Raw genomic sequence first — 14,123 nt, forward strand, 5'->3', positions numbered from 1 at the left:
CAGATTCAGACTCAAATGTAACCACTTAATGTTTATTTTATCTTAAAATGAATTTTGGATAAGTCATTCCTTATAGCCATCAGTAAGCTTTTAAGAAAAAAACAGTACCTGCCACTACAATAAAACAATATGAAAAAGCAAGTTAAGCTTGCAAAGTGAAACATTCAAGATAGGAAATGTCAAGGTTAAGGTTGTTAGCAGTATTTAAACAGCCTCTTCTGGGTGTGAGTGCTGATAAGATCTTTGGGCCAGTTTCAGGTAAGATCCAGCCTTTTTGCTTCAGCAAGTAATGCAGAAGAGTTGAATTTTGGTTGAAAACAGCCAACATAAAGTCCCCTTATGTATGGGAACTCTGTCGTAATATACTGGACATGTTGGGGAATGGATGGCAGATCAGGCAAGAAAACTTTATCCCACCAACATGCCACTGACATAAACTGCTTAAGGTTGCTCTGACTCAGAACTGGAACAATGCAGAATCAGATACCTAGGTCTGGCTTTCTCCAGGGATGTAATTATAGCAGTGGTAACACAGACAACAATTGTGCTGCTATTTGCTTAAAGGCTGATGAACAAATGAAGGCTTAATTCATAGATTTCATAGAGAAGTAGGTTTAGAAGGCTGGTGGCAGAGCTGTATTGCTACCCAGAGCATCCACAGGTGGCATATAGAGGAATGGCCTTTCAGGGAAGGTTAGGGGTGACTGACAAATACGCAGCTGTGGACCAAGCAGCAGCAGCACCACCACGATGTGGTGGGGACAGCAGATGGCAGTACTTTCTCTCCTGAAAAGCCATAAACACCTTTGACAGTGCTGTGACATGGTGAGTACAGGTTGCCACTATAATAAGCCTTCCAGCCCTCAGCCATGGGCCTACAAGTCCTCAGTGGCAGAGCAGACAGAAGAAGATGTTAGAATCTCAATGGCTGTAAAGGCAGATGAAGGCTGCAGCTGAACAAGATCTCCAATTATCTGGGCCTCCTTGGATTAAGGTCCCATTCTGCCAAGAACCATGTAGAAGCTGATGTCCAGCTGCTTTTCCACAGTAAAAGACATCATGCACAGGTGTCTTCAATGAAAACAGCTTTTCCTGCACATTTTAAAGCCCTTTGGCACCCAGCTAGTGATGATGGGAGCAGAATTGTGAGGATCTGGAAGCTCCTAGCCATGCACTGGCATGAAGGTGGCAGTTACAAGAAGGTCGCCTGGCACTTGGACAAGGCAGAGTGCTATTTGGCAGCTGTTACTGCAGCTGATCAACCCTCTTCAGGATCCACTCTGTTCACTCCATGTGGGGAGGGGGCTAGAAAAGATACGCTAAATATAGCCTCTCTACCTTCTTCCTGACTGGATAGCTGCATCCAGTGAGATCATCTTTACTGCGGTCAAAATCAATGAAGACACACAATCATTTTTGGGACCTAGAACATCAGGACTCTCATGAACAATTCTAATAGTGAATGCCCAGAGTGCCATGCTGCAATCGTAGCTTAAGAACTCAGGCAACACAACATAGACATAGCTTCATTGAGCGAAACCCACTGAGTGGGAGATGGGCAGCTCAAAACAATGTGAAGGTGGCTATACCTTCTTCTGGAAGGGCAAACAAGAAGGAGACACTGAGCTCACAGGGTTGCCTTTGCCATTAAGAATGAACTCATAAAGCAATTCAACAAATTCTCTGTCAGAATTAATGAGCACCTCATGACTCCATCTTAAACTGGCAGGGAGCCAATACACCACTGGCATCAGTGTGTATGCTCCAACTCTTAATGCTGTCAATGAAACCAAAGAGGAATTCTATGCCAAACTTGACCAAGTCCTTTCTGATATTCTGGAGGGAAATAGGCTTATTCTGCTTAGCAATTTCAACACCACAGTTGGAAGAGACTCAAACCTCTGGAACAGAACAATCAGCAAGGAAGTAGTGGGAAAGATTATCTCCCATGGCATCCTCCTCTTGACCAAATGCACAGAATATGGACTTATTGCCACCAACATCCTGTTCTGCCAGAAAAAACAGGTACAAGACATCATGACAACACCCAGAATCTAAGCATTGGCACCTGCTTGACTAGGTCATTGTTCATGCCCGGGATTGCGAAGATGTCCACATCACCTGAGCTATGCTAGGAGCTGACAATTACTGGACTTATCACCGATTCATCTGCTCAGTTATATCACTAAAAACTGACTCCTAAGTGATAGCTGCAGCAGAAGCAATGCCAACAGAAGATTAACATCAAAGGACTCAAGGGCCCAATGAAGCAAGACCTCTTCCACCAGTGCCTCAACGAAAAACTGAAAAATCCCAGTCAACAACAATGGGATAATGTTGGCAGTGCTTGGGGTGCCTTCCAGTCCACTGTCATCAGCACCTGCAAAGAGACACTCGAATTCTCTACAAGAGAAACATCAAGACTAGTTTGATGAGAATGACCAGGAGATGCAAGAGTTGATCAAGCACAAGTTCTTTTCTGCTTGGCAGAATTACATCAACTTCAAGTAAAAGAAATTGAATCTACAACAAGCCAGGGCAGAGGTAAAAAGATGGATCCACAATATGAAGAACAGATGGTGGGAAGAAAAGACGAAGAAGATTCAACATCTTGCTAACATCCATGATGTGTGTGATTTTTTTCAATGCCACCAAAGCCAGGTATGGTTTGAGCACTCAGGGACCAACACCCTTGAGATTTATAGATGGGGGAGACCTGATCAAGGAAAGGTGGGGAGCATTTTGAAGACTTTCTCAATTGAGAAAGTGTTCTCAACTCCATCTCACAATACCCAATCAGACATGATCTTAGAATTCCTGCAACTTTTGACAAGGTAAGGAAAGCCATCAAGCAGATGAACAACAAGGCATATGGAGCTGAAGAAATCCCCACTGAAATCTTCAAGCAGGGGGAAGAGGAGTTCACATCACTGCTCCATGCCCTCAATTTAAGGATTTGGAATGATAAGGAAGTCCCAGATGACCTCAGGGACAATGATTGTGACAGTCTTCAAGGAAGGGGACAAGTTCGACTGTGGAAATTACAGAGGAATCATCTTACTGTCTACCACAGGGAAGACTGTTACAAGAACCTTCATGAACCATCTCCTCCCAATGGCTGAAGAGCTCCTCCCAGAATCTCAGTGTGGGTTTACAACATCAAGAGGCATAACTGACATGATCTTCATAGCTCACTAGCTGCAGGAAAAATTCTCAGAACAACATCAACCTCTCTAAATGGCCACCTTTAACCTCACAAAAGCCTTTGACTCTTCAACACAAGAGCCTTTGAGTCTTTGACACAAAAGCCTGTCAACCAAGAAGCACTGTGGAGGATCCTTCTGAAGTATGGATGTCCCCTGAAATTCATCACCGTTCTTTGTCTGCTCCATGATGGTATGCAAGTGGTAGTTCTCAAAAATGGATCTACCACAAATCCTTTTGAGGTTAAGATGGGTGTTAAGTAAGGCTGTGTTATTGCTCCAACACCCTTCTCGATATTCCTTACTAAGAGGCTACATCTAACCAACAACAAGCTTCCAGTCAGAATGGAGCTAAACTACCAAATGAATGATAAAATGCTTAATCTCAGCCAACTCCAAGCAAAAAAAAAGGCAGCCCCCACCTCAATCATTGAGCTCCAACGTGCTGATGATGCTCATTTGGAAGCAGACCTTCAGGCAATTGTCAACATCTCTACCAAGGCATACAAAAAAGTGGGACTTACGCTTAACATTCAAAAGACACCCCTACATCAACAAGCTTTTAATGAGCAGTCTCCAGATCTGGTAATTCAGATTATCAATGAGACTCTGGAGAACATTGAGTCCTGTACCTCAGAAGTCATCTCTCACAGAAGCCTGACATCAAAGAAATCCAACATCACCTCAGATATGTAAATGCAGCCTTTGGACACCTGAGAAAAAGGGTGTTCAAAGATTGTAACATCAGATCCAAAACTAACCTTATGGTTTATCAAGCAGTTGTGATCCCCACCTCACTCTACAGAGCTGAGATGTGGACAATGTACAGGAGATGCCTCAAGTCATTGGAGAAGTATGATCAATGTTGCTGCAGAAGATCTTTCAAATCAAGCGGGAAGACCGATGCACCAACATTAGTGTCCTCTCACAAATAAATGCCACAAGCATCAAGGAGATGATAATCTGACATCAGCTTCACTGGCCCAGCCACATCATTTGGATGTCTGACTCCAGACTCCCAAAGCAAATTCTCCCAGCTCAGTCAAGGTACATGCTCAAGAGGAGGTGCAAAAAAACTGCTTCAAGGATGTCCTCACGGACAGTTTAAAAAAATGCATCAACATCAACTCATGGGAGATCAGCCTCATCGGCTACTTCATACCCACAGATAGAACAATCATGGAAGACAAATCACCCTCAACTGTGAGAGGGATTGCTGAAGGTCTGGAAGGGGCCTCCAGCAGTCATCCAGTCCAACCCCTGCCTGAGGGAAGATCATCTGTGTCCAAACCATTGTATACAAATCCATGATTTAACTTTTGCAAAAAACTATCATCAGCCTTGATACAACACACACGACATAACACCCCAACCTGCCACAGGTAAAGCAGGGAAACCACAGCAACCAACATCCTGTTCTATAAAAACATAGTTAATATATGCTCAAGAAATCCCAGGTAGAAGGACATGCCCTCCGCTACAAAGGCAGGCAAAAATCCCTCACAGTCTATACCAGGGGCAGACAAAATATGGTCTGCAGGCTGGAACAGGCCTGCCAGGTGATTCTGCCCAGCCCAAAGGGTTCTTCCAAAAGCCAAAAGGCAATTCTCATAAGTCCTGGCCCCTGGTTGCCCCTCTGAAAGCCAGCCCCTCCATACAGGAGGTGCCAGCACCCACTATAGCATCAGCTCTGGCTCTGGTTGCTAAGCAACTAACCCCGACCCCAGCCTGGCCTAATTTGCCCAGCCTGCAGACCCAAGGTAGATGCTGCTGGCGATGAGAAGCTTCTGTCTGACAGATTTTGCATGGCAAACCTGTGGCTGTTTCCCAGCCCTCCCTCCCTGCAAGACCGGAAATTCAGGTAAGAGCCCCACTGGGCCAGTGGCCAGGGACTCCTGTTGAGGGCTGGGAACGCAGGGAGCTGCCCTCTATGGGGCCGGGCTGGCCCTGCATGCTACTGCCACATGTGGCTGGGGACTCTGGCAGATGTGCAGGAGCTGCAAGCCATAGGGCCCAGCTGGGCTGGCCCTGCATTGCTGCCACATGCAGCTCCAAACACCCATCCATCCACACACCCACCATACCCCACACTCACCCACACTCCCCAACCATACCCACACCATCCCACACACCCCACCATACCTCTGCCCCCGCAAACCTCCCCACACACCCCACATCCACACATACACCCACATCCTCCCACACATTCCATACACACATGCCCATGCACCCCATATTCCACCATACCCACCCCACCCCACACACACACACACCCCTGCATACACACCCCCACTCCCCCACACAATATACTAAAGTAGGACTTTATTTTGAGCTATTATGCAATTGCCTCTATATACACTATGCAAGCACACATAAATCAAGGCAAAAAAAATTTTGGCATAAAATTAAAATGTTATAGTAGATGTTTGATTTTTAGTATGCGTTTTTTTTCTGGTTCCAAGTTGGCAAACAAGTCCTCCACCCCTTCCCAAAAGAAGAACTTCCAAGGCAAGGGAAGGGACTTCCAGTGTCAAAGGTCAGGAGTTAGGGGTGGGACTTAAGGTTCCAAGATGGCAACCAGGGGACAGGGCACCAGTCAAGGGGTGGAGCTAGCTTTGCGACCCTCAACAACTCACCAACACTTATTAAGCAGCCCTCCAGCCAAAATAATTCCCCCTCCCCAGTCTATGCCAATCTGACCATGGAGTACAATTCCTTCCTGACCCCAAATATAGCAAATGATCTGGCCCTGAGCGGAGGGACAAGACCTTCTAGTCAGGAACCTCTTCACAGGGGAGAGGCCACCTCAAGATTGTATCTGACTTTTACCTATCTACACCACAGCTTTCTAACATGTCCCCCATTCCCTGTGCCAATATTAATTTTTTTACATATACTATTTTGCCTGTGGATCACTTGCCTCATTCAATGTACTAATAGGAGGGTGCTCAGGAAACTTATCGTTAGCCTTCATGTTCACTGAAACTATTGCTGCCTAACCCCTCCATCTAGTTCAGTGGTTTTCAACCTTTTTTCATTTGTGGATCCCTAAAAAATTTCAAAGAGAGGTGTGGACCCCTTTGAATTGTAAGTGTGGGTATTCACATATCTTTAATTGATCACAGTCATCTTTCATAGACCTCTTAGACATAGTTTGCAGACCCCTAGGGGACTGCAGCCCACATGTTGAAAACTGCTGATCTAGTTGCCCAGATACACTCTTGTTATGCCCAAGTAATTTTAAGTCAGCCACTTACTTGAATTTCTTCCAGTGTGGTAACAGCAATACTGGGCGCAAAATAAAACAAAACTTGTTACTGTCCTTGTTTCATGCACTGCATGCTCCTAAATACTGGAGGAGACCAGGTTCCTGAAAAAAAGCTGTGAGAGCTTGGGACTCCTGTGGCTGTGACTTTGACACAGAGGCTTGCAGGTTATGCCTAAAATCTGTGCATTAACAATTCCATTGTAGTGTCTTGTTAAGACACCACTTAACACACCAAACCCATTATCATTTAAAAGGTTTTTAGTACTAGTTGGCCTGTTTAATGAGAACTGTCTCCTCATTGACCTTTTAAACTATATATTAAATGTAGCAATAAATACCATCCTCTTTTATTTTATTCTGCATGCTACTCATGCTCACTTCAACAGTTAAGTAGGTGTGTGGATGATTAGTGTAGAACTCCTTAAATTAATAAACCTCAGGATGTATGCTTATTCAATAGTTATAAAACAACAGTCAATTAAGCAGCATTGTCTGTCAGCTGAGCATTTGCAGTTTGGCTTGTATGACTACATCAGTATCCAAACTGCGTTAGCAGTTTTGCACATGCTCTGTTTGCCTTTGTGAATCCTCATTCTCCCATTGAGATTTCTGTTTGTGTAAGGGCAGCATTCTTAATGCTGATGCTGGGTGAACTGCAGTGGCTCTCTCAGTCCTGATCAAAGACAATTTGACCCTCTTATACTATTGGTTTTGCAAGACCTTAAAGCTCAGTTAGGTCATTTCCAGGGACATCTTTTTAAATGGGTCCTTAACAAACAAAATATACCATTCCCTTTATACAAGTGACAATGTCTTTTCCTTGACAACAACCTGCAGCCGTAAAGCAAGTTTAATTCTCAGACGAGAAAACTGCCGACAGCAATCCTTGCATATATTGTTTACTGTAATATATGAGATTTTTCCCTGGAAACCACGGAGATGGTATTTGCCTTGTCTAATTGTAAACAATAAGATAGACCATAATGGATTTTAGCACCTCTTCAGTGTTTGATCAGCACAAAGGTAAGTCGCTTGCTACTAATTTCAAGATCCATTGGTCTGAGCATGCCTGTTGTAACTGTATGATTACCAGCCAGAAAGAATACCTTACATTTTATGAACGAGCACTTATCTAACTGATTTTTTCTTGCATATGGATCAGAAAAAAGGACCATCTTTTTTCATTTGTTTCAAGGACAAATATTTCAGCCTTCTAAAATATTGATCTCACCATAGCAAAAACATTTGATTATTTTCTGAGATTTAATATGAGATTTTTGTAGACAACAGAAACAGCATTAACAAATACAACTACTTAAAATATGCTGTTCAAATTGTAAAAACTCAAATCCTTGACTGAGTTTATTTTCATAATTAAACACAATAATTGTGGTACTATGAGATGTAGTGAAGGAAACATGCTGATAAGTAATTTGCATTACTTCAAGAAATCATGGGTAAACTATATTATGTACCCAACACAAGATATTAAAATAAATCCTAAAGATAATTTTTCTGCTGCCAGGACTAGGTTGCTATGGGAATATAGATGGAACTTGGTTGTCTATATTGAAACAAAATGGTTGATTTTTTACTTCTTGAGTGATCTATACATGATTTTCTTCCCTTATTGCTTAATTCACTAATATTCCATGTTCCATTATATTCTTATTCCTTTCACAAAGTAGGAAATATCCATGGTTAAAACTTTTCTCTTGCACCAAATTCTTCTTTAATGACTTATGAACAATATTCTCAGTTTTCAGTATATACTTGCAAAATGTGCCAGCTAATTAAGCAAGAGTTGAACCCAAAACTAATATTCTTTGCTCAATGAGTATGCAAAATGACTGAGGTTAAATTGAATAAGTAACTTAGCACCTACAAGCTAGGTGCTGCAGCACCTGATTTCTGGGTGCCCATGTACACTGCATCAGGAGAAATGGACAATTCAAAATGGTGATCCAAGAAACTTGCACGAGTGTAGGAAACCCCTAGTACTATTCACTAAGAATTTATGATGAGTGTCTATGTAATCCTTCAGACCTTGCTCAGCTAGTTAAAACATCAAGATCACACCAAGATGATGAACTAGATACCCAAGACTTTTACTTACTGCTCTAGAGCAGCGCCACCTGAATCAGGACTGTTGGTAACTGCCACCATCCACTTGGGAGTCACAGGTTAGAATCCTTTCCTGAGGGCACGTGAAAGAATTAAGTTCTGTGAAAGATCTGAGTAGGGCTCACTCTTGACGGTAGCAATGGTAGTGATGCCATTTTTTCCCATCTTCTATGTACTATCCTGGTGGTACAAGAACTCCTCAGGAGTTCTAGGCCCTCCCCAATATGAAAAAAATTCAAACTCACATCTTCTGCCTCCTTCCTGAGGAGAATGCCCTAACCACCAAGCTATAGGGTGATAGGAGGCACTCCCCACTCTGTTTTCAAAGATTTTCTGTAAGAATTTGCAAAATTCCTGATGCCAGAGACAGTCTTTCAAAATGAAAGACTTGAGTCTTTAACATGGTGATTAGGGATCTCTTTGAGTTCTGGTTCTTGTTGCCAGGTTTATTTCTATATTTTCTATTCAACAATCATTCAATAAAACAGAGATATGGACTGAGAAGAGGTCTCTGGTCTCCTCTACTGCAGATAAGTGCTCTTACCATTAAGCTACAGAGTAAGTCTCCCTGTTGTGTGCTGTCTCGTTGGTCTCGGGTATCTTGTATTCCTTTCTGCTCAGTGGAACAGAATCAAAGGGTCGGAAGGAGAGCACCCACCAACACCTAACCTAAACCTGGCGTAGGCCTCTCAGGGGCATATGCTGCTCACACAAAGGCTTTGCCTCATTGGCAAACCTGACCAATGCATGAACTCCTCACATACAAAAACTTGGCATGTAAGCCAGATGTACATTCCTACCAAAAGATGGGAGGAAGAAATGGTGTTACAAGGTAGAATAGTCCAGTACCAGGATGATAAGGCTGGAACAGGAACACACAGATCAGAATGTGCACCAAGCCCCTGGCACAGGACAGTTTTAGACATTCAAGGTACAGATGGAATTCAATACATCATTTTTTATCATTGTATAAAAGGAGAATTGGAAAGCAGGGAAACTTTGCAGTGGCTTGTGGGAGCCTGCATGGTGTCATGCTGACTATCTTGTCATAGGTACAAATGCCTTAGCTCCTCATCTGATTTACTTGTTAGGCCAAAACATGTTAAGGCTGTGCTCGTAGACAATAAGCCTGGCTGAAACTTTACCACCAAACTGGGCCTGCGTTCATTCTTTAAGGCAAGATTTTGTTGGGATCTCCTGGCTGCAACTTTTGCTGGCACTTCAGTTCCTGAGACTTCAACATTGACAGCACATCAATAACACCCAACGAGGACAACAGCAAAGATGACACTGATAACCCCAAAAAACACCTCATGGTTAGGGCACTTCCTGGGAAGGTGGGAGATGCGCATTTAACCCTTACAGGCTAGGACATTCAACCCACTTCCCACTTCCTGGATAAGTCATCTTTCAGTTTGAAAAAGACCATAACAGCATTTTGTGAGGAGTTGCCCAAGCCTATCAGCATGTAGTAGGCCTGCTCAGAGAATGCCTACTGGATTATACCTTACAGGAGACCTGGTTTCTGGATCCTGATCAGAGATAGGTGGAAGCTAGGCACCAAGCTGCTGAAACTAAACAATTTTGGGCATGTGCAGAAACAAAAGTGGTACCTAGGAGGCCTGTGCAAAGTGCCTAGTATACAGATTTGGCCGATTTGGGGGACAATGGTTCGATTCGGTGTTTCAAATCACTATCCTGAATCAATTCGGCCAAATCCAATTCAGAGATTCGGCCACCGCCAAGTTGGCCGAATCTCCGAATCAAACAGGCCCCATCCCCTATCTGTTCTCCCAGCCCTGTCAATGGCTGTCCCACCCAGCCCCAGCACCCCAGAACTTTTTTTTTAAAGCCCTGCACTCACCAGCTGCTGCCAGGCGGGGGCGCAATCCCCGCTGCCCCCCACTGCCCTGTGCTGCATGGAGGGCTCTGCCACGAGCCCCCAGAAGTCCCAACCGCTGCTGCAGCAGCCAGTGACTATGGGGCTTTTTGCTTTCTTTTTTTTTTTGAAGAGCTGGGATGCTGGGGGCTGGGAGAGCGGGCGGGGGTCAGGGAATGGAGCCTGGCAGAGGTCCCCCCATGGTCCCTTCCCCCCTCATCTAGTCCCCGCTCTATTTACCGGCATGAAGCCTGGTTGCAGCTCCCTGCGGCAGCGAGCAGGGACTGCCCAAATTGCCAAATCTTTCTGCAAATTGATTCAGACATTTTTATTGGTCTCCTGATTCAGATTTGGCAATTCAGCCACCAAATTGGACCGAATCTCCTCTGAATCGAATCAGCACCTGAAGCGTCACACAGCCCTAGTGCCTAGTTAATCAGGCCCCTCAAGGGAGCAGTTTAAAACCAAAGTTTAAAACCAACTTCTTGGCAGTGGTAGCAGTATTTCTAGTCAGGCAATGCTGAGGAGGTCAATTGACTTCATGGCTCAGTATAATCTACCCGATTCTTTCTAAACTCTTCATTCCACAGATGTTAACAACCCTCTCTTCTTTTTGATGGTCTTGATGTTTCACTGCTCAAAATCTCCTTTGTTATGCAATTCTGGTGTCTGACAGCTGCTCCTGGTAATGAAACCCCTGTCTCTCAGCCCTGCAGATTGTTTAAACTCATTCCAATGAAGTTATGTTTGTTTTTGCTTCAATCTTAAACTGAATAATACAGCCCTCAGCCCCTAGAATATTAGTAAAGCTTGTAGTTTCTTTTAACTGGACAAAAATGCGTTGTTTTATACGTAATGATGCACCTCACCATCTGCACCCACCTTTTCAGAATTCTAGATCCACCCATGTCAGTGGCCACCTGTTCAGTGACTGAGCAAAACACAATTTTGTCACTGTCAGTTTATTGATCCATTTTAATCTTAGTGTTTCCCTTTAAACATGTCCTTGTTTTATAGCAGAGAAATAAAATCCTCATAGCTTCATTGTGTTGACATATTGCAGCTTCCCAACTGAGCATTCTTGTTAAATATTCTCTCTTGTTAGACATGCTTGAAGCATCATAAAACCAACCACAATATCCATAGTTTCATTCTAGCACAGACGCAATAAAACATAAAGTTAAAGGAAGAGGGAAAGCTTTCAGAATTCCTTTTGTGGGTTGTTTCACAGGATAGCCCCTCTTTGCCAGGCTACTGCTTCCAGACTGGAAGAAAGATCTTTTTCCAAGATGAACAGATGCTAAACTAGTCCAAGAGCATGCAGAGGAGAAGAACAGGTGGAGAAAATAGCTACATGATCCCATCATTGTAGATCCTTCAGCCCTCCTCTCCCTGCTACAGTGAACTCACTTGCAGTAAAACATCTGCCTTTCTTCACTGGTTCCACAAGTGCCCCTAGAACAGGGATGGACAAAATATGGCCCAAGGGCCATATCCAGCCCATCAGGCCATTCTATCTGGCCTGCCAGGCCCCTAAAAAATTTAGAAAATTAATATTTATTAGGGGTGGAGCCTGACAGTAGCACCCAAGGGAATCCCTGTCAGGCTCCACCCTCCAAGCCAGAAGCCCTTGCTTAGCAGGGGCTTCTGACCTGGGACCATGGGGCTGTTCATGCCTGTGCCAGCACTCACTCCCAGTGCCCCTGCCCCCACCCCAGCCCCGTGCAACCCTGGCCCCGTGCCCCACAATTGCCCATCTAGACTGAGCATTGGTGGCAAGGAACGAGCTGGTGCTCAGCATGGGGAAACAGCGCCGCCTCCCCCCCATGTCCAGCACTTCCTGCTGCAGCTGCTCACAGCCCATGTGAGGCTGTCCTGCCTCTCTACCACATCACTCCTGCTCTTCAGGGCAGTGGTGACAATGAAGAGTAGGCACAGGCAGCCCCATGCGGGCTGTGAGCAGCTGCAGCACAGGCCACTGGCCACGGGGGGTGGGGCGCGTCCCCCCTGCACTGAGCACGTTAATTCCCCAGAAACTGCTTCTCAGCGCGGAGGAAAGCAGCTCCCCCAAAAACAGGCAGTGTTTGCTGCGGCTGCCCGCCAGGAGCCCGCACTATGCTAGGCTTTGGTGTGGCTGCAGCAAACACTGCCCAGCGGTAGTGAGTAGGGCAGGGACCACTTTCCTCTGCACCAAACTGCAGCTTCCGCTCAGCTGCTGCTGCCGTGGCTCAGCCCCGAAGGGTGAGCCCAGAGCTGGTGCGGGGCCCAGACTAGCAGCAGCGGCGGGGAAATAACTAGTGCTCAGCGTGGGGGAAAAAAGTGGCTGCTTGCCCTCCCTGTGGCCAGCACCCTGTGCTGCAGCCACTCACAGCCTATGCGGGGTTGCCTGTGCCTGTTCTCCATTGCCACCATTGCCCTGCAGGGTGGCAGTGATGTGGCGGAGAGGCAGGACAGCCCACACAGGCTGCAAGCAGCTGCAGCAGGAAGTGCCAGCCACAAGGTGGGGGAGCAGCCACTTTTCCCCCTGCATTGACCAACAGTTCATTCCCTGTGGGGGTGCGCAGGGTTGGAGCTGTGCACTGTTCCCCACATGTACTATGGGACTGGGACGGCAGCCGGGTGGGAATGCGGGCCTGTGCCAGTGTCCTGGGGCCAGCACCAACAGGGCCCAGAGCAGGGGAGCAGAAGCATGGGGTCACAGCCAGCAGGAGCTCTATGGAGCCAGGTCAGCTCCCCCCTTTCCCTGCTGGTACAGCTCAGCCCAGCTCCACAGACTCCAGCCAGCACACACCCCGTGCTCCTGCCACCCTGCTCTGGGCCCCACCAGCGCTGGCCCTGGGACACTGGTGCAGACCCCACACTCCCACTCACTTCCACTCCCCCTCGCTGCTTTCCCCACTTTCCTGCCCACCCACACTGCACTACATGGCTCCCACACCCACATCCATATACACACACACATCCCCACAAACCCCCATAGGCAATCACTTCTGCATATACACCACAAATGCCCACAAATCAGGACAAATTTTTTTTTAATTAAAATAAAATATATTATTATGGGTGTTTAATTTTCAGTAAGTAATTTGTTTTTTTTCCCCCTAAGATAGCAATCCCTCTTCCCCAAAGGAGTACTTCCAGTGGCAAGGGGAGGGACTTCTGGTGCCAAAGTTCAGAGGTTGGGGGTGGGACTTCCGGTCCCAAGATGCTGACCAGGGGTCAGGGCACCTGACAAGGGGCAGGGCTACCCAGACAGCTTGCCAAAACTCAGTAAGCTGCCCTGCGCCCAAAATAATTGCCCGCCCCTGCCCTAGAACATGACACAGCCCCCGTATACATGTATGCAAGCTCAAACAGGAGTCCAATGGGCTGTGTCTACTTAGGGTGGACCATAGGGCCACACTCAAGTCCATACCAACAACTATCTACATTGAAAACCTCTAAGCTTGACCCCTGAGCCCAGAAGTTATCCTGACTTTCAGGGCCTGAGGTTGAGCCTCTCCCCAGCCCCTCTTCCCTGAACCATGTTTGCAAGTCATCCAGGCACTACAGAAGAACTAGAGAACAGAAAAGCACCATCAGCAATCCCACAGCTTCCTATTTCTGACTATTCATGCACTTCCACACACCACTTCCTGTCTCTGTGGCC

At 45.9% G+C, this 14,123-nt stretch overlaps 1 protein-coding gene across 1 annotated transcript in view; it reads left to right on the top strand.

Annotated features, from left to right (window-relative positions):
• The first annotated feature begins 6,707 nt into the window (after nucleotides 1–6,707).
• ANKRD55 (ankyrin repeat domain 55) overlaps nucleotides 6,708–14,123 on the top strand; it is a 119,588-nt gene continuing 112,172 nt past the window's right edge. Inside the window, exon 1 of the mRNA XM_019517841.1 lies at nucleotides 6,708–7,494. Within this exon, the coding sequence (XP_019373386.1) occupies nucleotides 7,455–7,494 (40 nt within the window). The 5' untranslated portion in view covers nucleotides 6,708–7,454. The remainder of the gene's footprint in view (nucleotides 7,495–14,123) is intronic.

Source organism: Gavialis gangeticus, unplaced genomic scaffold (assembly GCF_001723915.1).
Source record: "Gavialis gangeticus isolate Ggan-Ray unplaced genomic scaffold, GavGan_comp1, whole genome shotgun sequence".
Taxonomy (NCBI): Eukaryota; Metazoa; Chordata; order Crocodylia; family Gavialidae; genus Gavialis; species Gavialis gangeticus.